Raw genomic sequence first — 25,544 nt, 5'->3', positions numbered from 1 at the left:
AACAGATCAGTTTGCAAATATTTTCTCGATGTCATCTACCTTAGCATATACAGCGGTAGTGACAGAATAATTGTATTTTAAATTATTAAAATAAGAGACGTTACGACGAGTGCCCAGGGCATTAAGTATTAACAAATCTGAGCTGATGTCGTTAAAGTTGGGAGTTAGAAAAGTCGTTAAAACCGTCATCTATACTTTGCCTGATTGACTTAAAATCATCGAAACGTAAACTTTATCTTTGCCAGACTGACTGACACAATCAACTACTGTCGGCAATCATCTATTGTCAATTGCAACATGTAATTAACTGTTAAAGCTCGGGGCGTCAATATTCCTTTCACTATTACACATTCATGAACAACCTCAAACAAGCGACGCACTGTCAGCGTCTAAATCTATCCCTTCTCCTACTGGTTCGCGTGCGTTAACCTCCCCTGGGAAGTAATCATTCGCCCACAAACGCCATAGCTTGATAAAACGGTGTCGCTACCCTCTAACGGTAACCACCAAACACTGATACAGTCCCGGACAATCCCGAAACTGTCCGAAGACGACCTGGTAACCGGAAACTAGGCACAACATACACACTAACTTGAACAACACCAAACCATAACGAAAGGCGGAATTCATACCAAAGGGAAGTAACTGGTATAAATCGTAACAGATGTTACTCTAAGTCAACGGGGAGATTAACCTAAGTAATCACCTAAAGTCACGAAATGGCTATTATGAAATATGAACGTACAAGGGAGGTAACTGATGGGAGAAAATTCACTTTCGGTACAATTTACCTGGCGAATGTGTTATGCTTTGTTTACCGGTAAATGGTTTTACGCGACCATGTCGAGCTCGGTCCACTATAGAAGGGTGACAATGGACTTGTGTGGACCTGTTGCTAGCTCGGCGCTGTGCTTATGACGGTACTCCACAATAGAACAATGACGGCGTATCGAAGAGGGCCGGGTACACACGGCGAAAGCTAATAGGTGATCGCTGATCAACCGCTAAGAAGATTGACTGACTGATTTGCAGGTGGAATTATGAGAGAAGATCTTTGCGGATCCTAAGAAGGAATACAGGGATTTAAATCGGTCTTGTTTCAGGTGAGTTAACATAGTGTGATTTACTCTAATTAGACACTTTGGGATGTAGGTCACTTGTCATTGACAACGCCTCCCTGTAATGACAAGCATGTACTGTATATGTACATGGTTACTATACATGAATACGGTACGTGGATTTCTGAAGCACATATGTCAGACCCTGAAGTGAAAATTCGTTTGAAGAAGATGAAAATAACAATGGTGTTGTTTTATGTACTAAACCAATAAACGATGGTCACTATTGGTATGTATATTTATGTTTATACTTGTATTCAATTACTGGTTTCCAAAATAGCCAAATAACGACGTGTTTCTATCCACCTTTATGAACATATACTTAAAAGTGCCACACACACATATGTTGTATCTCTTCTCTCTTTTGTCGACCCGTGAAGGTCCCGGGGTAGAAAAGGCCATCAACAACCCATGCTTGCTATAAAAGGCTACTATGCTTGTCGTAAGAGGCGACTAACGGGATCGGGTAGTCAGACTGGCTGTCTTGGTTGACATGCGCCATCGGTTCCCATTTGCGCAGATCGATGCTCATGTTGTTGATCACTGGGTTGTCTGGTCCAGACTCGATTATTTACAGATTGCCGCCATATAGCTGGAATATTGCTGAGTGCGGCGTATAACTAAACTCACTCACCCACTCTCTCCTTTGTGACTTTCTTATAATCCCTTCTTTCCAGTTTTGCTCTCTCTCTCATTTTCTTCGTCATTGTCAATTCCCTCATCTCTCTCTTTTCATCGATCGTGATTGAGACACCTTTATCATATCCGTAAATCTGTTTTAACGGTAAATTGCTGATATATGGGACAGCTTATTTGCCGACATTTCTTACAAGGGGTTTGGTCTTGTTTACACACACTTGTGTCTGTAGCGGACAGATTTATTGGGATCGCCTCTGTACATAAAAGTCACGTGTATTGATTGATACAACCATGTCGTTGTGCGTGTGGATACTAAGCGTTTTTAGTACTGCAATTTATCACATGTCCATTGTATTAAAAGCAATTTTAATGAGATTTTACTTCACACTTCACGCTAGTTCACGTCTGTTGTGTAAGGGTTTCCTTCTTACTCGGCATACTGTCTGTTCTGAAAGTGTAACTTAGCAAAGCCTCGTTTACTTCATCCTACGTTTCACTGCATGAACGTACATTTTATTACGTTCAACACACGCGCACGCACGCGCGCGCACACACACCATCAATTTACTAACATTGCAGAAGTTTCAAAACTTTACTTTCCTCACCCCATCTTTATGTAACCAGTTGCCACCTTTACTCTCTCATCCTTTACTTAGTTATCTCAACTTTACTTCCCCAAACCCCAACTTTACTCATCCATACACTCACCTCACCTCACCTCACCTTTACTCACCTCACCTCACCTTTACTTACCTCACCCCACTTTTACTCACCTCACCCCGCCTTTACTTACCTCACCTCACCTTTACTTACCACACCCACCTTTACATACCTCACCCCACCTTTACATACCACACCCTACCTTTACTTACCACACCCACCTTTACATACCTCACCCCACCTTTACATACCACACCCCACCTTTACATACCACACCCCACCTTTACATACCACACCCCACCTTTACTTACCGCACCCACCTTTACATACCTCACCCCACCTTTACATACCTCACCCCACCTTTACATACCACACCCCACCTTTACTTACCGCACCCACCTTTACATACCTCACCCCACCTTTACATACCACACCCCACCTTTACATACCACACCCCACCTTTACTTACCACACCCACCTTTACATACCTCACCCCACCTTTACTTACCACACCCACCTTTACTTACCTCACCCCACCTTTACTTATTATAGTAATTATCTCTCCCAACTTTAACTAACGCATCTTACACATCTTACCCTTGCCGTGGGTTTCATTAAACACGTTAACCGACATGCATGCTCGTTGCAGGTGCACATGCTTGCATTTAACTTTCGCGCTGTAAAATGACTGATTTTCATTATAGTGGAACCGCCATTTGTAGAGAGTGTCGTTTCCACACTCATATTGTCACCGCATCCACAGTACACCTGTCTAACCCCATGTCGTTCCCATCCGAGGCACGTGCATTGTAAAGTAACTATAAACCAGCATATCATGTCCTCAACTAATTGCTCACTTATAACCACCCTAACTGTAGTATCATACATCCAACAAGCCTAAATTTACAGCGGTAGCAGTACACCTGTCTAACCCCAAGTCGTTGCCATCTCACACACGAACGTTCTGAAATGGCTATAAACTACCTTAGCATGTTTTCACCTAATTGTTCACCTATGACCACTCTTTTGTAGCATCATACAACCAACAACCCTAAATTCACGGCATTTCCAATTCATCTGTTTACCCCGCCCTGTCTACACCGCCACCCCCTCTACCTCTACCCCTACCCCCTACATCGCCTGTATCAGCTGTCATGCCATGTGTCAAGGCAATGTCCTGTTTACATTGCCGATATATAGGTAGTCAAGGAACCACCTCAACTGCCGAGCCTCGAGCATGTTTGATCTCCGAGATTTGCCGTATCAATGATGCCCCAGGAGTACGCTCTGATTGATGGAGCTTCTCAATATGTATGGTGATCCGTAGGGAATATCACGGAATTACCTGATTGCTCTTTATATTAGATGCGACAAACCCATGTCACTGCTGGACTTCTCAATATTGCTTTGTTGTCAGTCTGTGACACATGAATTAATAACTTGGTGATATTCCCGAAGGAGATATAAATAATATTCGACACTGTTGGTTTATGGGTTTGCTAGGAGGAGAGATATAGTGAATTACCGTTAGCCGAGGGGGATATGACCAATGTCAGATGGAGGATGGCACGTGAAAACGGCCTGGTAAGGCTGCATTTAAAAAAAATAAATGTTTCTCGAGCACATCTTTACATCTTTTTCGAACGTGACGAGGGCGGTAGGACTTTCTACAAAATTTTGATAGAAAAAAAAAGTGACGAGGCAGAAACATTTATAAAACATATTTTATTTTTTCTCTCAGAAATACAGCTTGGAAAGTTTAGCACGTGTTAGTGAGCAATAAAAAAAAAACTGTTACGCGCAAAAGTAAAGGTGACGCGCCGATGCCCGAGAAACATTTTTCCTTTTTTTGATTTAGCCTTATGTTTCTTTCTTTGTTGTTCACCGCCACACTCAACAATATTCCAGCTATGTGACGGTGGTATATAAATAATTCAATAATCAAGAACAGCATGAGTATCGATCTACGATTGCGATATGAATATGAGTTTAGTTTTACGCCGCACTCAGCAATGTTCCAGCTATATGGCGGCGGTCTGTAAATAATCGAGTCAGGACCAGACAACCCAGTGGTCAACAGCATGATCATCGATCTGCGCAAATGGGAACCGATGACATGTGTCAGCCAAGTCAGCCAGTCTGACAAGCTTGGGTTACTGCAAAACAAGGCTAGCTATTCTCGAAACGTTCGTAGCCGAACTTCTTAAACCCATTCTTAACCCACTTTACTACGATCAAAGTTAAGAATTCTTAGGGTTACGAACGTTTCGAGAATAAGGGCCCAGTTCGATCCCGAATCTTTACGGGTCTCAGGTTATGTTCGGGTATTGTAATCAGCCATTGTGTTCAACAGATGCCCTTTATGCTAAATGTGTTCGAGCAGTTGTGCTGGTAGTCTCCCACCTTTGATGGATTTCCATCTTGGGGATAGAAGAAAATAAGGGTTTCCAAGACACAACGTCATCAGTCAGTTATATTACTAAAAAAATATGAGGTACATATTCAGCATCATCTGTGACGTCATGCTTGCATATGACGTAACGTATTCTTCTCTGACGTCATTTATGCTTATTCGAATAATTAACAAAAATACGTACATACGACGGGTTTACGTTGGAAAACTCGTCGTAATTGCAAGATCGCGTTTTGTCCTGAACAGAGTTCCGTAGTTTTTATCAGTGGTATTGTCTTGTATTAATCCTCAGTGATAAAATAAATCCTTCCTGAACCCGGGCTGACAGACGCGTGTTCATATTGATTTGTGTCAGTGGATTTACACAAGCAAATTGTAGACCGCCGTTGTTCTAGATAATAACTCAGGATTACTCTTTTTCGTGAAGGGCAGGGGATATCGTGGCTTATTTTTGGACGGGTTTATCATACCCAGCATTTTTAATATCACAAAACTTTATCGAGTCCAGAAAAAATAGATTAACTGCAATTATAACACTTTTGTGGATACGATAAAATGCGCACCTGACCGATATGTGGTGAGTGAGTTTAGCTTTACATCTCACTCAGTATGCCGGCTATGTGGCGATGGTCTGTAAATAATCGAGTCTGCAGCAGACAATCCAGTGATCAACAACATGAGCATCGTGCATTTGGGATGCGATGACATGTGTGAACCAAGTCGAAGAGCTTGACCAGCCGATCCAGTTAGTGGCTCTTACGACAAGCACGGGTTACTGAAGATAAATTCTAACCCGGAACTTCACGGCTGCCGATATTTGGATGTAGTGCCGAGCAAAAGAACGTAAACACCCATTTGGCTGAAAATGAAACATTCAAATGTCAATGTCTTGGATATGTCTTATGTTTGTACAGTTTCGGTGATTTTTTTCAAGGTAATAAAAATATTGAAAACGTTCGTTATTATCTTCAAGTGTGTCCCTTAATATTGCTATTAGTTTCAGTAACTTAATTCTGAAAATTTACGCATGCATATCGATTTGAAAATATTTCAAATAGACATTACACGTATGCTGTTAGGAAGGGCTTCGTGAAAATTATAGCTTTTGTTAAGACGTGTGTTACAGTGCACATTTTGTCATAATGCTCGTTGGCACTAGGACTCCACGATGAACAGATTAGTGGCTTGAAAATATCACTAGAAGCTCTTCCTGCGTTGAGCTCGAGAGCGGTATATGTGATGCAAATCAAGATTTATATGTAGCTACGCATGTCAAAGTGGACATTTATCTGCATGGAGTCTATAACCCGCAATGAAAACAAAATAAGCAAGTTTTAATACCCACCATGAACTCTAAATGATCCTTTCATCAATTAACATCTCAATACGTGTGCAAAAGCTCCAATACGTGACATATACTTTACAAATTACCCATTATACATACAAGATAAACATTACCCCTCTGTCACCCCATACCACCGTATTTGATCTATCAGAAATACAATACGCCTTGCTTTCACATGAGGATTTCATTACTGACTTCAGGCCCCAGCTTTTGTTGACTCAGCACTTTTGACAATGTCCCACGGAGTGGCCTTGACCTTTGTGATCAGTGAAGGGGAAGTGGGGTTTACCGTTTTATTGTCAAATGAATATATGTCTGTTAAAGAGACAGGTTTGGTGATCTTGGGCCTTGTATAAAACATCGATACATACAGTGTGCATGTGACGTCACGTTCCAAAATTAACGTCGGTCCGTGGGTCCGAAACCGACTGAAAACCACCGCTTTTGTTTTCTGCAGGTTTCATCCCTAAAAACAAAGCGTATTAATTCCATGTTAAAGTATGGTGGGGTCTACACATTCTGATCAGGACCCACACCTCTTCAGTGGTTCTGGGTCCATAGGGTCTGCAGCCTTTCGGGGCTAAACACTGCGCTACATCAAAGAGATCCACGATATTCACTTCCATTCAATATTTGTCTCGCGAGTAGTACCAATGCCTCGTTTTGAACGACTTCGGGAAACTCGATAAACGGTTCAACCCGATTTTGCATTTATGTATATGTGAAAATCTTTCGCGATGCATTACTCTTCTATCGCAGTCCTCGAGAGTCGAATTATGGCTGTTTCTGACATTGCGCAAGGAGTCGATGTTAACAATGCTGGCTCTTTACTCTTTACTCTATCAATTTACTTACATGCACAAATGGATATGTCGGTAATGGTTGTATTCCAATGCAAAACATATACTGAGTCGAAAAACAAACTTCACAAACTGTATTTTTTAAAAAAAATGAATATTTTTTTTCTCTGATGATACAGCTATGTATCCGAAATGGGATGACTATCTTTCGACTCTAGAAACTCCCACTCAAACCCATCCATTCGTCGTACAAATGACGTTAGTGCCAAGTCAGGTTTTACACGTGCAATCGATCACGTGATCTTCGCATCGAAGTTTGAAGTTTTCTTCATTTACACGTGTTTGCATTGGCCTCAAGAATTGAAAAGACACTTTTTAAACCACAGTTCTAACGGTACTATAAATGCCACGATTGTCAAAGGTGCAATGTGAACGTGCCGTTGGCATGTTGCAAGCGGGAAGATCAGTCATTGGCGTCGCAAGAGCAATGAGACGCAGCCGTCGTACTGTGTATGACTTGCCATGTCGTCTACAACAATCTGGCACAACTTCTGATCGCCCAAGTTCGGGTCATCCACGTGTGACGTCACGAACAGAAGACCGTCAAAGTGTCCTACGTCACATACGTGACAGATTTCTGCCGGCGACACGAACCAAGGCTGAGATGTTTAGAGGTCAGCGGTCCTGACAGACAATTCTAATTCGGTTGCAGGCTGCCAATCTCCATTCTCGACGTCCAATATGTGACTTGACGTTCTGTATACCCATGTTTTGGAACGGCAATTTGACCTAATGAAACTGATTGTGGCACTGTAAGTGTATCCAGTACACCACACAGGTCACAGCAATGAAACAATAACAGTTTAACCATCTTACCATCTCTTGTTCTTGTGTATTGCCCTGAAGAAAGAATGTGAAGTTTCATTATGACTCAGTATATAACTACATGAATATGGCAATCTTATCAAATCAACTTCACCTGTTGCAGTTCCGTTAGAAGCAACATTTCCTGTCACCATATATGCCTGTAATATCGCCATGCATATGTATACACCCGTGACCATTCGGGTTGGTCTACAGTAGTGAGTGAGTTTAGGTTTACGCCGCACTCAGCAATATTCCAGCTATATGGCGGCGGTCTGTAAATAATCGAGTCTGGACCAGACAATCCAGTAATCAACAACATGAGCATCGATCTCCGCAACTGGGAACCGATGGCACGCGTCAACCAAGACAGCCAGTCTGACTACCCGGTCCCTTTAGTCGCCTCTTACGACAGGCATAGTCGCTTTTCATGGTCTACAGTAACCCATGGCCATGCTTGTGGTAAGAGGCGACTGTGGATAGAGTGGTCAGGGTCGTTGTCTAGGTTGGCACGTCCCTATGGCGTTAATCGATGGTCATGCCGTTGATCACTTGATTGTCCGGTTCGGACGCGGTTATTTACACTCCTCCGCCATAATATTTCTGAATGCGACATAAAACTAAACTCACTCACTCATGCAAATATCCGACATTGATTTCCAGCATTGGTGCAGTGTCTGAACTGAGTGTTAACCATGTCGTTACCGCGGTGTCGAGTTGACAAAGGGGCGTGGTCGAAGTCTAAGTGCGTCATGTTGTTAATACAGTGCTGTAAAGACGTTATAGAGCACTCGGGTTTACTCAGTTACTGAATTTGTCATGTGTCGTGGGTATTGCCGCTCACGGCCTGTCTGTCAATTACAGTTTAGTCACCGAACATTACTATTCCGATATACATCAACGTACTGTAGTGAAAATGACAATGATTATACACTACGGAGAGACAAACAATATTTAACATATTTTGCTACATTGAGAATAATTTCATAATCTTTACTGGATACCAGTAACTTATTAAAACAAGTAGTAGTGTTCAGAAAAGGCAAGATTTATGACGTCAACTTCTTTATTGTGAATAACACGAAGTTTTGCAATGCATGCTTGCTCGTTGATCAGGCATACGCTCCGAAGCGTCGTCATATTCACAACAAAGAAGTTGACATCTATAAATCTTGCTTCGCTTACGCATTGCACTTCTAAATTCCCTTCAAACCCTAGTAGAAGGGTTATCAGAAAATCTAGATGGTAATACTATATATACTCCTCATCAAACAAACAGTGTGTAACAGCCTCAACTACCTTATCATTACAATTCTTATAGAAACACAAACATCTCGATCTATCTATCTATCTATCTATCTATCTATCTGTCTGTCTGTCTGTCTGTCTGTCTGTCTGTCTACGACCAGTAGTGTGTGACAACCTCAACTACCTTATCATTACAATTCTTATAGAAACACAAACATCTCGATCTATCTATCTATCTATCTATCTGTCTATCTGTCTGTCTGTCTGTCTACGATTGGGCAACTCTTTAATTATGGATCATTTTGATATGTTTTTGAGTGGTGTTTCATCAATTTCCGATTTCAAAATCACAGACACTCACGGAACACGTGCGTGATGACCGGTTTGCGAATATGAGCAGTGGCGATTGTATTTAAATGATGAAATCAGGGAATGATTATCCCACCTGTGATGAAAACTTAATCTAACATACACACGTGGCGTGTTTTCAATGTTCAGCTATTGTCATGGTGATGATGAGTCCGTGTGTAGGTGCGCGCGTGTCCTGCTGTCACTGGAGAATGGTTTCTGATTCGTATAATGTAGGGGTTAAGTTAAAATCGTACTAGTGAATAATTATCACAGTATTTTTGTTATATATGATTATAACCGCCAGTGGTGTCTAGTGCACGTTTAGGGCATATTCTGTTCCACGGTAAAGGCCAAGTTTGTGTTCTTGAAGTTGGAATGAGTGCGCGTGCTGTGCTTTGACGGAGAGGTGTTCACATTAGCTTTTAGTTTGCTCACCGATCCGTACTATTCAATTTTGTTTGAATAGAAACATGTCTAAAACAATTGTATTTTACGCGGCTCTGACAAGTGTGAGTGAGTGAGTTTAGTTTTATGCCGCTTTTAGCAATATACCAGCAATATCACGGCGGGTGACACCAGACAATGGGCTTCACATCTGGGGATTCGAACCCGGGTCTTCGGCGTGACGAGCGAACGCTTTAACCACTAGGCTACCCACCGTACCCCTTTGACAAGTGTTTCAAATATATATCAGTTTGATGCCTTGTTTTAAAATAGTGCTAAAAAGCATTAACATGATCAGAGCGAATCCCACGATGCGAGGTTTCTGAGATTTCTCTCTCTCTCGCCTCTGTACGAAAAGAATTATCTTCATCTGGCCAAGTCGTGTATAAAATCGCGAAATGGAAAGTCCGTATGCGTTGCCTGTCATGCAACCGCGAAACGATTACTAGGTGCAGATCCCGGATGTACGATCAGTGGAATGAACATTTCAAAGTTGGGGATTCTCAAATGTCAATGGGAAGTACAGCTATACAGTCTCGGTCATCTACATTCCAGTATGTTCTGTCGTTCAGGTTGCAATCTAAATTGAAAACTTTATCAAAATCTTCTTTAACACGTACTTTGCTAAATGCCAAGTCCCAGTAATCTGTAGTTCGCGAAAGCTGCCTTCTGATTGGCTAAGGCCGACCTCCAGTTTCTAATTTCATTGGTCGGTCACTATTCGCGAAAAGGGATGACCGTAGGTCTGAGGTGAACCGGAACTAATATTCTTTTACCTCCGTATTGTGGTATTGAGAAGACCAAGACAGTGATAAGAAACTATGATAAAATTGTGGTAAATTCATACTCATCGCGCCACCGACAAAACGTTAAATTCCAGTTCAATTCCAAAAATTGTACAATTTCTGAAGGTTCTCAAAGGTTTTACTGCGTGCGGACTTCCGGTACTATGAGGATCTTGTCAATTACAAGACTAGAATTACAAGAATACTTTATATCCGAACGCTAAGAGGGGCCCAAACCATGTATCCTTTAAGGTATTATGACCAAAATGATCCTGTGTAATGAAACGTGACGCCATTACAAACTTGATTAACCCGACCAACAAGCATGTCAATGCATGTATAAGTCAAATGCATCAACCACAAAGGACAGTAACACAACCTATTAATTACTCTACGAAACAAACCGTTTCACGTTACCTAATTTGTAACAGGAACTGTATCGCGGCGATTACCTTACCGTTACATATAACGGATCATGCTGAATTATCTCTGATCGGCTTATAATACCCTCCTGTCTCATGTTAAACGGTTAACAAAAGACGTTGGAGAAACGTCAAGATGTACGTTGTAATCTGCTCCCCTGAAATCCACTACTGAATAATGAATTACTAGGTATGACAGCTGGGGTTATAGTTCGATGACCTGTGTCTAATCTCTGTTCTGGGGCGGTGGGGTAGCCTAGTGGTTAAAGCGTTCGCACGTCACGCCGAAGACCCGGGTTCGATTCCCCACATGGGTACAATCTGTGAGGCCCATTTTCTGGTGTCCCCCGACGTGATATCACTAATCTCTGTTCTACGCTAAACCAAGAATAAGACAAATTGATAGTTCCCATACAGCAATATTATTTAGATTTTTCCTACCTGGTTAACATATCGATTTTGCACCGATCGGAATGTCACATAATGGATTTCTGTAATTTAAGTAAATATATTGACTTTGTAACGGTGTCATTGATCGGAAAATCGATATTGTTTAATCTTGGCATAGACGTTATTGGCTGTTTATGAGAGATGTGTATTGATATTTATTTGTTTATTATTCATGCATATTTTTTCAATCTGTTACTAAATATTTATGTTCTTTAAATGGTATTCATGACTTTTATAAAGGCGTGTGTGTTCGATGTCTGAAATAACTAAACATAAAATATATATAAAGCGGGTATCATCTGAAGCCAAAAAGGCTCTGGGAAAATGTCTATTTTATGTGAGGGCTTTTACATACCATTTGGAAAAGTAGGCGAAATTAGATTTACAAGACTGTTGAAATGCAAATGATGAAGCCAAGGAGGAAACAGATGATGAAGAGAAACTAAGGGAAAATGTGACAATTTATTCCATTCCTTTGGAAATGTTTTATCTTCATGAATATATATTACTTTTGCTCATATATGCTTTGGCATTGGCTAGTGGTACTTGCCAAACTGAATATTCCCTACTTTTTTCAATGGTGTATTTCTTCTGTCCCGTGAAGAGTGTGATTAAATCATTCACCTTTGACGCTGGAAGCATAGGCTGCAATCAGTTACATAAAGAGTTCTACCATCGTATTCTTTCAAATGTCCTAATCGGCGTGGCATAGCTGGGCTATTTGTTAAGTCTAGAATGGTCTTTGCATAGTACATAAAGTAAATACAGAACTGATGTAAATCATTCTCGCAGCACAAATATATAATAAATACAAATAAATGATTCTGTTGCTAAGTTATATCGTTCAGAATTCACATGTCCTTCTTTAATGATCTTGTAAACCGACACTAATAAACTCCCAGAAAATAAAGAGACCCTCATACACCCAGACTATCCCCAACACAAATACATATTTTCTTACTGCGAATCTTTAAGACACATCCAGTCTGTGAGATACTACTGTCTGGAGTATTGAAAATACACTGTCATTTATTCTTTGAATGTTTTGGTCGGATAGGTAGCCCAGTGGTTAAGGTGTTCGCTCGTCACACTGAAGTCCCGGGTTCGCTTCCCTACATGGGTACAATATTGCTGGAATAAAGCTTAAAGCGGCGCAAAATACAACTGACTGACTTATTCTGTCAATATCTGACAATGATACACTGCAATGCTACGTGAAATGTCAGTCTGACATAAACCTTGCTGGAGACTTGCCGTTATTTAAACGAGTGTGTGACACACACTACCGCTACACATTAAACCTTATGCCGCCTGGGTAGCATGATATATATTTTCAAACAAAGTCACAAAAGCTCCTTAAACTCGAGTGTATATGTCGAGACACAATGGCAGGGTCAACCGCGTCTCGTCCCAATACAAGAGCCTTGGTGTTTATACATTAAAGTCAACAAGCCCTTGAACCTTGTTTTCTCTCAGTGGTTGCCATGAAACAAACGGCGCTTCTATTGAGATCGCATGGATAGTTGAGGGTCAGGTCAGAATGCAGTGTTGTCCTGAGCAAAGGATCAGGCTAGAGTTGCCTGCTCTTGGCGGCAACCATGTTGAAATCATGAAGGGTGTCAGTACACCTGAGGGTTAGTGCAGACTGTCTGAACCACAACTTATTCCATTCCTCCCCGCCTTTTCTGCAAAGCAAGGGCCATACATGAAGGAGAAACAGATAGAGTTTCCTAAGTCACAGGTCACTTTGTTGTTTTTCAGTTTGAATGGTATTTTTTATTACCAATATAAGCATTAGTCTGAGAGTCAATACTATGGATAGTGTAATAATTGCAGTGAACCCTGTGTTATGATTGACCAATTATAGCTTGAAAGAGTTACACCTCTTTGTATGAACAGGAACCGCTGGTAATGTGTTTGAATCCTATACCCTGTCAGATCGTAATCCCTGGTCAGTGAACCCGTGCGTTTTAACCAAAGTCGTACACGTCATGTTTACTCTAACATCGCGTTGTGGAACAGGGCCATAAGGTCCAGTAAATGAGTCTATAATTCTCAGATAATGATTTCACGTGCACAGAAAATATTGAACTTATATGGTCAATCCCCGCTTGTCTTCCACAATATTTCACAACCTCAGTTTGTTTTCCACAGTAATCCTTATGCCTAGGTGAATCGATCCTACCTGAAACCCAACCAGCCCCGACACACTGTCGTTATCTCAGGATAGTACTTAATCAATCATATTACACAAGATGGAAGAGCGGACTCAACAGGGGGCAGCTATACACACTGTATGAGATTCCACGCTCAGAATGAATCCTACAGCATGACGGTAACCTGTGTGTATAATACTCAACCAGGGCTGCGTGTCCACACGTACGTGTCCAGTCGAGGCCTCTAGCCATGCTACCGAGGTCCGACTGTATGCAATGGTATCTGTATTGGCTTATTATGTTTGATTGATACAGCGGGAATCAATACAGGTATAAAGCTCTGGGTGTTTGTTACTTGACATGGAAAGGCTGATGGACATGCGTCTTAGCAAGGATCCTTCTCCGGCAATGGATCATACTTAAATCTCGGTTCCTCAACTGTGTCAGTCGGCCTACTGTGACATCATCGCAAATACACCGGTAGTTCCATGGTTAGATTCTGAACTTCTGGTTCCATTACCAGCGTTCTTCGGCATTCAAAGAATTACAAAGGTATGTCACTTTTGATTCCGAACATGTTGATTTTTTAGAATTAAAACAAGTGAAGAATAACCAGCATCTTTATTGCAATAGATGCGACATTTTGGTGAAGATCCTAACACCGTTATCAAGCGATGCCCCGTGTCCCGCCTCTCATTCAAATACCGAAACGTCGCATCTATTGACATGGAAGTTATCTGTTTATTGAGGTGTTCCTGTTTATAATACCAGCATCTAAATGTCACTCAAAAAATACCTATGAACCCATCTATCGTATACTTTATTGTCACCATTCTTCTCTTGGTTCGTTTATTGGTTATTGAAGGTAGGTGATCTTATTTATAGTTAGCAACGTGGAAACCAGTGATCGTGGGTTCAATTCCATGCTCGGCACTATTACAGTAAGTCTTCTTGGTTTGTCAACACCAAGCCCGCGGTCGTTCTTTCCGTCAAAATGACCATCGTTTGAGATTTGCATTACTTCGGGGTTCCCTCCCACACACAGCTTACACTCCGTTATTCAATGAGGCAAATTTACAGCATGGCTGGAAGCCAAACTCTCTCTATCATTCCTACGTTTGTACACTGTGAGAAGCTATATGTATCCTGTATAAGATTTAAGATGTGTAGTTCAGTGATGATGGACGATTCATGTATATCATTTAAAGCAAGTGAGTCAGTGTAGTTTTACGCCGCTTTTAGCAATATTCCAGCAATATCACATTCTCTTCCCACAGTGGAAACTTGTCATATCTTCCTACGTAACCTCTGTTCTAATACGACCCTTTCATGGTGCGAGTATTCAAGACTCGTGATTGGAGGCAATCAGATTTAGTAGTGCAATCAGCGACCTTGTTTCAAAAGTGATCGTTCGCAAGATCTCGGTAATTTCCGGATGCATCGTGAAAACTAGAACCTCTTCCCGAGCGCGATACTCAAATGTTTCTTCTAGACAGAACTCAGTCATCTCATATTTGTTTCTCCACATTGCTTGCATTTGTCAAGTTAAATCTAGGTCGATGTAACACGTGTTCTGATTGGAAAGAAAAAGGGAGATAAATCTGCTGCCATATTTTGCCTCTAGAGTATTTTATGAGAACCGCGAAATATGGCGGTATTAGAACAGAGGTTCGTAGGGAGATATGACAAGTAACCTCTGTGGGAAGAGAATGGCACGGCGGGGAACACCAGAAATGGGCTTCAAACATTGTACATATGTGGGGAATCGAACCTGGGTCTTCAGCGTGATGAGCGAACGCTTTAACCACTACGCTACCCCACCTCCCCTGTCATTTAAAGAATATCTAATGTGTGAGTGAGTTTAGTTTTACGCCGCTCCCAGCAATATTCTAGCATATTGCATCGCGTCTGAGCCAGGCCATGCAGTGATCAACAGTATAATCATTGATACACGCCACTAGAATACGGTGTCACGTGTCACCCAAGTCAGCGAGTCTGACCACCCGATCCCCTTATGTCAAGAATGGGTTACCGGAGATAAATTCTAACCCGCATTTTCTCGGGTTACGGCCCCAAACGAAGTAAAGTCAGTCGCCCTTTTAACTTTGTTTTAAAGGTAGACTGACATAATTTATTTGCATGCCACATTAGATCATATAAACAATTGGTTAAGTTCGCGACTGATGTGTACTCTTTACAAACAAACGTAGATATCAGTATCTATAGTGTCAGAAGTAAATGACGATTAAGTGAATGTTACGGTTTTCGGGTTTAGAATGAGGAAACTGAGATTTTAATATGCACCCGAAAGCACTGGAAAACGTGTAAACTCAGGCTTAAAATCGCAAGAAAACAATAGCTGTATTACCTGCGTCTTGAAACATTTTGTTTTAAACAAAATGCACGCCGAGCAACAATGACCTCCCTCTCCGATCCCGAGCGGACACCATAAGCATACAACTCCCTCAAGCATCAATGCCTGGTTCTATTGTGCACACACTAACACGGCGTACAGACCACAATGACGTGGATATTGATAACACCAGCGTAAAATGACCTTATTCCAAATGACTGGTCGTAATTTTAAACAAGCCTGCTCCCTTTTTTGTCGAACTCAGGGACGGATAGGTTTAACACCCTTGATAAAAAAGAGTGTGTGTGTGTGTGACAGAGAGAGAGAAACATTTCCAAAGTAATATAATTAATGTTCACATTTTCCCTTAATTTCTGTTCATCATCCATCCCCCTTAGCTTCATCAGTTTGCGTATTATCAATCTTGTAAATCCAATATGGTATACTGTTTTGAATGACATATATCGTAAGTGGTGTTCTGAAAAAAAAAAACCCCAAAAACTGTGAAATACACCTTCACGCATGAAGATTAAATGCAATGACGAAAGGAGTCATAATAGCTACTTACCTCACACAAACACATACACACACAATTACCTCTAAAAGCAGCAGGCATTTCTAGCCTAATTGAAGACGCCCGCATCCCCGGAACTAATACATTTGACACATATTGCGCACTGGCCTTTTAAGTAACCGAGGTATTTAAGCGGGATTACAGTCATTAACGTACCACTAATACCACTGGTCACTACTGGCTACTGGTCATTTGGTGTTGGCGGACGGACAACACTCTGGCTAGAAGGTGGCTGTCCGTATCGGCACAATGGCCTCAACATGTAAGTTCGTTTGGAATTGATACGTGTTTTAATATATCGCATTTCACAGTCTAAGATGTCGTAACTTTTCTCGTTGCATTCGGACTGCCTATGTTACAGTATAGGAGGAACCAAAGCTACCAGAAAGGTTACGAAATCTTACGCATACGAGAGCTTACGCTTGAAACGGCGCCATGTAGTTGGAATTGGTTGGTGATTATGTCGGAAAAACCAACAATTTTGTATATCGGGTCGCATTTTTATGCGTACCTGATACAGGAACTAATTGATTAAAAGAATTTCAGGGTATCGTGTGTAGTCGAAGTTTTGAAGGTCGGCATAACATCAGCTTCAGACATTGTTAAACTGTTACCGTTGACGTATTGTTTTAGTGAGCAAAATAGTTATATCATGTTTAGACATGAAGCATGCGACTGACAGTTTGTCACGTCTTGCTTACGCTTCTGTGCGATTTTCAGAATTACAACGTCGATACTATCGCTTGATTAGCTCTGGTAAAACAGATCTGTTGTCTATATCGGACATTGTTACTCCAACCATTTGTGTCTGTTTAATAGATTGTCAGAGTGAAGTGAGTGGGGCGTAATCTTTGACAGATTGTCAAAGTGACGAGAGTGGGGCGTAATCTTTAATAGATTGTGAGCGTAACGTGAGTGGGGCGTACTCTTTAACAGGTTGTCAGAGTGACATGAGTGGGGCGTAATCTTTAACAGATTGTCAGAGTGACGAGGGTGGGGCATAATCTTTAACAGATTGTCAGAGTGACGTGAGTGGGGCGTAATCTTTAACAGTTTGTCAGAGTAACGTGAGTGGAGCGTAATCTTTAACAGATTGTCAAAGTAACGAGAGTGGAGGGCAATCTTTAACAGATTGTCAGAGTAACGAGGGTGGGTCGTAATATTTAACACATTGTCAGAGTGACGTGAGTGGGGCATAATAGAGGTAGTGAGGTACCCGATCCACGAATGGTTTGGAGCGATACGACATTCGTAAGTCTATGATGAACTACAGAGTTGCGATAGGCCGTAACGTTACGAACGCTTCCTGGATCTGGATCCAGATTAAATATACGCCATCGTACGTGGGTAGAAGGCTTGACATGTATAACCATTATTATCAGTATATTCATTATGATATGTCAGTCATTTGTTAATACTATGGCGAACCGTATACATGTGTATATATTATTAAATGGAAATAGCCATAGAACAACATGGTTTTAGTTTTAAAGGTGAGGATTTATATTGCGTTGTTGCTTAAGTTGCTGATATCATTATTCTCGCTATTATTATTGTCACAATAATTAGCATTAATATTAGTCGCCACTATAACCTCACACACCTCGTAAATCTTATGAATATTATTTTTTCTTGTGTAATTATGATATAATTTACGTATTATTAGACTAATAAAAACAGGAGGACAATAACATCAGTATGACATCAATAAATTGACCATCAATGCAGATGAAATTAACATCGTTTATTATGTTTTGGATCGATCGCTCTACATAACGAGTTAAAACTGCAAATATTCCTTTGGCCCTTTGAAATATTTTCTAATGCGAAATCAAGTTTTGAAAGGAATAAGGGTCTCGGTATTCATATTCTGCTGCGCCTAAATAATGAATCTTTATTATTTCATGTTTAGCAACTACACCTCGTTTAGAGGGAAAAAAACCTTCATGACTTTAGAAATCATGAACTGTGTTGTGCTCAATAAATCATTTTAAGCTATGATTGCTCCACAAATAGAATGAAGGCGCTCGATTAATATCAAAGTCCGCGTACCTGTGAAGAGATAAAAGAACGAGTTGACGCAATACATAGATAAGATACACACACATCGATAGCTCTTTGCCCTAAATCGATATTAGTTTTCTATTACCTGCCATAGTTTATCTGTATATCGGGTCCGGTAAAAAGTGTTACCTTTCTCAAAGCGAAATCAGTGCAATTTGCGGGCAATAAATAACTGACATTTTAAGTCCCGCGTACAATCACGCTGTAAAGAAAGGTTGTGTATGGGTGCGTCAGTTGCTGAATAAAGGACACTCTTACAGCTACGTGTGTCAAGGTAGGACTATATCGGTCTTGAATAGACGTATCAGATGTAAACGACTGCGACATGTAGGTTACATGTAAGTACAGACGTTTCACTGCAATCATTCATGTAATGTCCTCGAGCGTCGCGATAGAATTTTCTAAAATCTATATTTCTGCACCGGTTTCGTTAAAATTTGAAATGTATGTTAATAGCTTCATATTAAAAGAATATATGATTGCAAAAGTTTTTAGTTTAAAAAATTGTCACAGTGGTTCGAATCCTTGATATTTAGTTACACATAAAAGTATCGGATCTGCACTTCACAGTAAATGCCTTTTTCAATACAGGAGCGTATATAGAATTAATACCCCATCAGTGACAGTATATACCATGATGGCAGTTTTAGGGTTACAAGTCCATGTGATCTGTTGCACAGAGCCCAATTTCACAAAGCGATCTTAGTGCTAAGGCTACGTTAATTCCTATATTTTAACACTGGCCTACGATTATCGTCGTGCTAAGATCGGTTTGCGCACGTGGGCCCAGAAGTTTAGGTATACCAGCTTGATTCTAGCCGTTAATCACCGTAAGCTTTTAAATCTTCACGCATTGAATTCACGGTAGGAAACATCTATGACGTATTATCGGGTAATTTGTCATGACACGTTCTAGTATTTGGAGTACTTTACTTGGCGACTTGATATGTGTGAATAACACCACTAGTAATTGTGAAGTAATACAGCTGCTTGTTAAGTACATAAGCGGATTTAATTATAGATTATACATATCACTGATACGACATTGAGCTCAGATGTATTACGTCGGACGTATCAACGTTAAGAGACAACGTTTAGAAATGTTTTGCCGCTGCACGATTTCATCTGAAGGAGAATGTGGGACGTCCTGATAGTCTGTTTGTTGTTAATGCTACGATGTTTATGATGCTTTGGTAGCGTGTCTGAACCGAACCAGAGAAGTGTGGCATTAGCCCGACATTTTTTGAAAATAACGCTTGTCTCAGAGAGAGAGAGAGAGAGAGAGAGAGAGAGAGAGAGAGAGAGAGAGAGAGAGAGAGAAAGAGAGAGAGAGAGAGAGAGAGAGAGAGAGAGAGAGAGAGAGAGAGAGAGAGAGAGAGAGAGAGAGAGGTATGGTGCGCATTTGGGATTCACTATAAGATTCGGCACATACATTTCATACACGCAGACACACGCGCACACAGGCAATGTCAGAGACACGCAGACACACACGTGAACATCAGCACTCACACGTACACACACACGCACACACGCGCACAGCACACACACACATACACACACACTTAAACATGGTCGCTGATGATGGGCAACTCTTCTTTCTGTTTCTCTTTGATGACAACATACATCTGATTGCAGGTGCCCCAGTTCGACCTCGGTCAGTGCGAGCCAGTACCGCCATGAGTAAGAGAGGCAAGAAGAAGGATGAAAAGCCCCCTCCCGCCACCGGTCCGGGGAGCAAGATCGTCTCCCTACCCGACCCCCTCAAGAAGAACCACATCAAACGTTTGGGGGACGGGAAGGCAGTTCACCTCAAATTCGGCACGTGCAACATGAAAACGCTCCCCATCGAGATCTACGACAACGAGGAACTCAGTGCATTAACTCTTCGCTTCAACGCCGAGAACAACCGTCTGAAGAGGTTGCCAAAAGGTTTGGCCAATCTGGAAAACGTGGAGTACATAGATGTCAAGAACAATAACCTCACCTCCTTCCCTGGCTCAGTATCCAGGATGAAGAAGCTTGTGACGTTAGACATCACTAATAACAGTATTAAAAAGTTGCCTCCTTCTATACACAAATCCACTGGCCTTAGAACTTTGTATGCTCAAAATAACAGACTCAGAGCTTTGCCCAAGAATCTAGGAAAGTCACCATCTTTGACACATATAGATGTTTCGTTTAATCTGATCAAATCTTTCAAGAAGGGTCTGTATGAGGTGGCTGCGTTTGTGAACCTTGCAGGTAACAGAATTACGGAAATGCCCTCTGCTGCTGTTAAAAAGCCAAATATCAAGAGTATGGATCTTTCCTATAATGCAATCGCGTTTGTGCCGGAAAACATTGACAAATTGAGATGCTTGACCTGGCTTGATCTTTCCCACAATTCTTTGGATGAGCTTCCAGTGCAGGTGGGTATGGTGAAGTATCTGCACTATTTCAACGTATCGCACAATTCTATCAAAGTGCTTCCAGAGGAGATATGCAGTCTTGGATACGCACTGGACACACTCAACGTTGCTGGGAATGAAATCACTGTTTTGCCAAATGATATCCATTTACTAAAGAAGCTCCGAGTTTTGGACGTCTCCGACAACCAGATTGAGTACCTGCCGACAGGGACGAAAGATCTGCCATGTATTGAAAGCCTCAATGTGTCAGGCAATCGCCTCAACTCCATGAAATTCGCAATATATTTGAAACAGTTGGAACATCTGTATGTGGCTAGAAATAAAATTGAAGTAATTCCCGATGAACTTCAGGAGATGAAGGCTCTTCAGACCCTGGATGTGTCGGGTAACGGGATCAGAGAGGTTCCCGAATCTCTTGGTAAGGTGACAACACTAAAGCATCTAAACATCGCTCAGAACAAGATATCCATCCTCCCAGACAGTCTCGGCCAGGACCAAATCCTCATCACCTTGGATATCTCCTACAATAGGCTGGCAGCTCTGCCTGCTGACCTCCGAAAGGTCCGTAACCTGGAGAAGTTCCACATGAGCCATAACGAAATAGCAGCCATCCCCAAATCAATAGACTTCTTGTACCAGCTTCATTCGTTTGATGTCTCCAGCAACAGTCTGACTGAGCTGAACATCCCGAAGCCATGTGCATACCTGTATCTGTCCGATAACCCGCTCACGGTCAACCCAACTGACTTACGCTCGCCTCTGGTTGTCATTGGTGACAAGGATCATCTACGGAACCTGTCTCATCTGGAGATTTGTAACCTCCAGCTTGATGAGATTCCTCCTGCTGTCTTCAACCTCCGACTCCTCCGCCATCTGGATATGTCAAAGAACAACCTGAAGTCGCTCACGGACGGCATTGCCAAGCTGAAGGCTCTGGAGAGCCTTGTGGTCAGCCACAACGAGCTAACCGATCTCCCGGACGGACTCACAATGCTGAAGAAGCTGAAACGTTTGACCGTGTCCAATAACTCCATAGCTGACTTCTCCCCTGGACTTCTGAGGCTTTTCTCGCTGGAGAACCTTGACATGTCCTTCAACAAGATGTGCCTCCTCCCCGATGACTTTGGTGACCTTAACAAGCTCATTAGCCTTGACCTTTCCAGCAATGAACTTTTGACCTTTCCACGTGACCGGATAGACGTCTTAGCGTCTCTGACCACGTTGAATGTTTCTTTCAACCATATTGACGAGATGCCAATGGGATTTCCGTATCTGTATAGGCTGAAGGTACTGAGAGCAAAAGGTAATGACATCAAGACCCTTCCAGGAGAGTTTGACAGGTTGAAGGCATTGGAGGTTCTAGATTTCTCTGATAATATTTTGGAAGCCCTTCCAGAGAGTATATGCAAACTCCCTGCTGTCCGAGAGGTGGACGTTTCCGACAACAAGATCGTCCTCGGATTCCCGAAGGCTTGGGAGAACCTTCGTGGCAGAGCTGCAATCACCTACTCGGACCAGTCGTCAAGTAAGACGAGGGAAGACAGGGACAGACCGAAGAAGCCAGAACCAGAGAAGAGCCCAAAGAGCAAGCGGAAGGGGAAGGGGAGTCCCCAGGGGGGAAGGAGGGGCAAAGGTGCAAAGTCCGCACCCCCAGGCAACTGAAGACACCTCACTGATCGGTATCACCTCGGAGCTTTATAACATTCGAAAAACAGTGAAATATCCTTCTGTATAAACGTGTTTGAAATGTGATAAAGCCTCATTCATCAGTATCGGCTGCGATGCCTATCTGTAACGAAACTGTTTCATATATATACATTAGTGGACAGTATTGAAGAGAAGAAATATATATTCAAGTCTGTGATAAAACAACAGATGCCAAGTTATTAGATAGGACGATTGTATGCTTGTGATATCTGGAAATAATTACTCAATTAGTGCTCAATGACTGAACGATCAACATGTGTCACAACCATTGTTAAATGTGGTGACAATGTATTGCATCTTGTGTGCATTGTTAGTATTTTTTACGTTCTTACATCCGTGTGATATTCATTGTATTATATTACCCTGGAGGTATATTTATACACATTTATAGCATTACATGTTCGGGGAACCATGGTGATTTGAACCACTCACTAAATGAGTCATTTGTGCGTAAGGTTTCACACTTACATGACTGGAGTTTTTTTAACATTGACGAATGACAGTGATGCTTCCCTGCAAAATATATTATTTATGTTTGTTTTCTTTAATATTGGGGTGGAGTTGTTCTGTCATTAACATTCCTGGGTCATGTTCTCATTAATGATATAAATCATTTTGGTATATAACCGATCGAGAAGGATCTTTATAGATGAACCATACACAACCATATCATATTGCGTAAAGCATAGACTCTGCTTCAAACAACACTCTGCATCAACGAATCGGATTATATGAACATCAGGGGATCATGAATATTCAAAGCATTCCTTTCTCTCAAAACAACATGAAACTATAAAAGCGAAACAATGTCCAGTTCCTAGGCAACCTTCACCCCTGTGTACGCATGCGCCATCTTGGGGCAAGGTCGTGATTTCTGCCTTGACTCGAGCACCTCGTTTTGAAAAGTAGCGTTAAACTGACAGTCACAATGAATCATTGATAACACTGCGGACATTTTCTAATAACGTTTCCATTTGGCAGCTTCATTTACTTGAGCTGTTCCTAATGGCGGAACACCAACTGGACCCCACACGCATTGCCCGTGTACACGCAAATGTCCCATTAAAGTTCGATGCCAAAGTTACTGACACCATAAACAACTGATTGTTTGTAAGCGTTGCCTTAGAGACCTACGTTGTATGATGACAACATTCTCTTTGACATCGAGAAAAGTCGTTGACAGTCGGTCACCGCTTTTCGTTAGATATCAAATGTGCCTTGAACAACAGGCTCCAATTTGTATTAAAAAATCGCCGAGTTCTCATTAACTGGAGTTAAATTCAAGGTGCGAGACGATAAGCAATGAGAAGTTAAATTCAAGGTGCGAGACGATAAGCAATGATATGGTCAGTTAATTGATGTCTAATACTAGATACTAATATCTCGATTTTCTGTGGTTCCCATTAGTTATAGTTGACGCAGTTATTCTGCATTTGAAATGATACAATTTGTGTTGAAATTTTAATTATTTGATTTTACCATAATGTTTTCGTTTAAATGTTGCTACATCCGCAATGTCATTCGCGTTTATGTTTCTCCCACATGTATAAATCACCCCGTATTCACAGCTATCCGTGAAGGTATACCGTAAAGGTATGTATTCAATACTGTGAAGTTCCCCCCAAATTCACCACTACAGCAAGCAAACCTGTGATACGCCTTGTTACCCTGTACAAACACTGCTATTTTTACATGGTTTTGTATGGTGTTGATGTTGTCCATCCGTCCATGGTGAAAATTTCGTTAGTCATCTGTAAATACTGACGTGACATTTCTGTATGTCTTTCTCTTCATGCCTTTAAAATTAATGTCACTGGTTTTCCAAGCGAACGATATTCAATCTTTAGGTGAGAAGGATACTTTCTTGAATTACTACTCGTGTCCTTTTGAAATACAGGCATTGTTTCCTGAAAATATTGTACTCAATTTGAGAAAGCAGAAAAAATGATATAATTAAGGGCAACTTTTACCTTCAGTTATTTTATTTGTTAATTGTTGCAGCTAAATGTCATATCTTTCTTATTTTGTTACCGTTTCCTAACACAACAGGTGTTTGTAATTGTTTCCGTCTTTGTCTTTTGATATTGTGGTTTGGAATAGGTCTATATTGTATACTTCAGAAATAATAAATAAGCTTTTCATTGAGGCGCAGTTGCTTATGTTTCGTTCAGTAAACTCAAAACCACATGGTCACTGGTCTACAATGTACACAGTGTTACGCTGGTTTTAGCAGTATTCCAGTACTATCACGGCAGGGGACACCAGAAATGGGCTTCACACATTGTCCCTGTGTGGGGTGAGTGAGTGAGTTTAGTTTACGCCGCACTCAGCAATATTCCAGCCATATGGGTCGGTCTGTACATTATCAAGTGTCAACCAAGTCAGCGAACCTGACCACCCGATCCCGTTAGTCGCCTATTACGACAAGCATTGTCGCCTTTCATGGTAAGCATGGGTTGCAGAAGGACCTACCCCGGACCTTCACGGGTCCGTTGCTATGTGAGGAAGCGAATCCGGGTCACAGAGGGGACGAGCGAAAAATTTAGCCACAAGGCTACCACGCCGCTCCAGTGGCCATATCCACTGAAATGATTGAAATTTCTGGTGAAAACGATATTACCGTGGGCTTTTTTGAACACATCATGTAAAGTCAGACCAGCCAATAACCGGGTTGATTTCCGGTTGATTGTTGACAAGTCTTCAGAGTTCAGCTTTGAGCACCTTCACAACACTGCACTTACAA

General features: G+C 41.5%; 1 protein-coding gene across 1 annotated transcript; it reads left to right on the top strand.

Annotated features, from left to right (window-relative positions):
- The first annotated feature begins 914 nt into the window (after positions 1 to 914).
- On the top strand, positions 915 to 24,946 carry LOC137282493 (leucine-rich repeat protein lrrA-like). Its single transcript, XM_067814245.1, has 2 exons — positions 915 to 1,103; positions 20,322 to 24,946. Exon 2 carries the CDS (start codon positions 20,363 to 20,365, stop codon positions 22,754 to 22,756), a length of 2,394 nt encoding a protein of 797 aa, XP_067670346.1. The 5' UTR covers positions 915 to 1,103; positions 20,322 to 20,362; the 3' UTR covers positions 22,757 to 24,946.
- Positions 24,947 to 25,544: the final 598 nt, after the last annotated feature.

The sequence above is a fragment of the Haliotis asinina genome, chromosome 4 (genome assembly GCF_037392515.1).
Source record: "Haliotis asinina isolate JCU_RB_2024 chromosome 4, JCU_Hal_asi_v2, whole genome shotgun sequence".
Taxonomy (NCBI): Eukaryota; Metazoa; Mollusca; class Gastropoda; order Lepetellida; family Haliotidae; genus Haliotis; species Haliotis asinina.
Note: the sequence above shows the minus strand (reverse complement) of the source record. Positions and strands in the feature narration are given on the sequence as shown.

Excerpts from the sequence above, each read along its gene's own strand:
- LOC137282493 (XM_067814245.1), top strand. The coding sequence starts at position 20,363 with ATGAGTAAGAGAGGCAAGAAGAAGGATGAAAAGCCCCCTCCCGCCACC.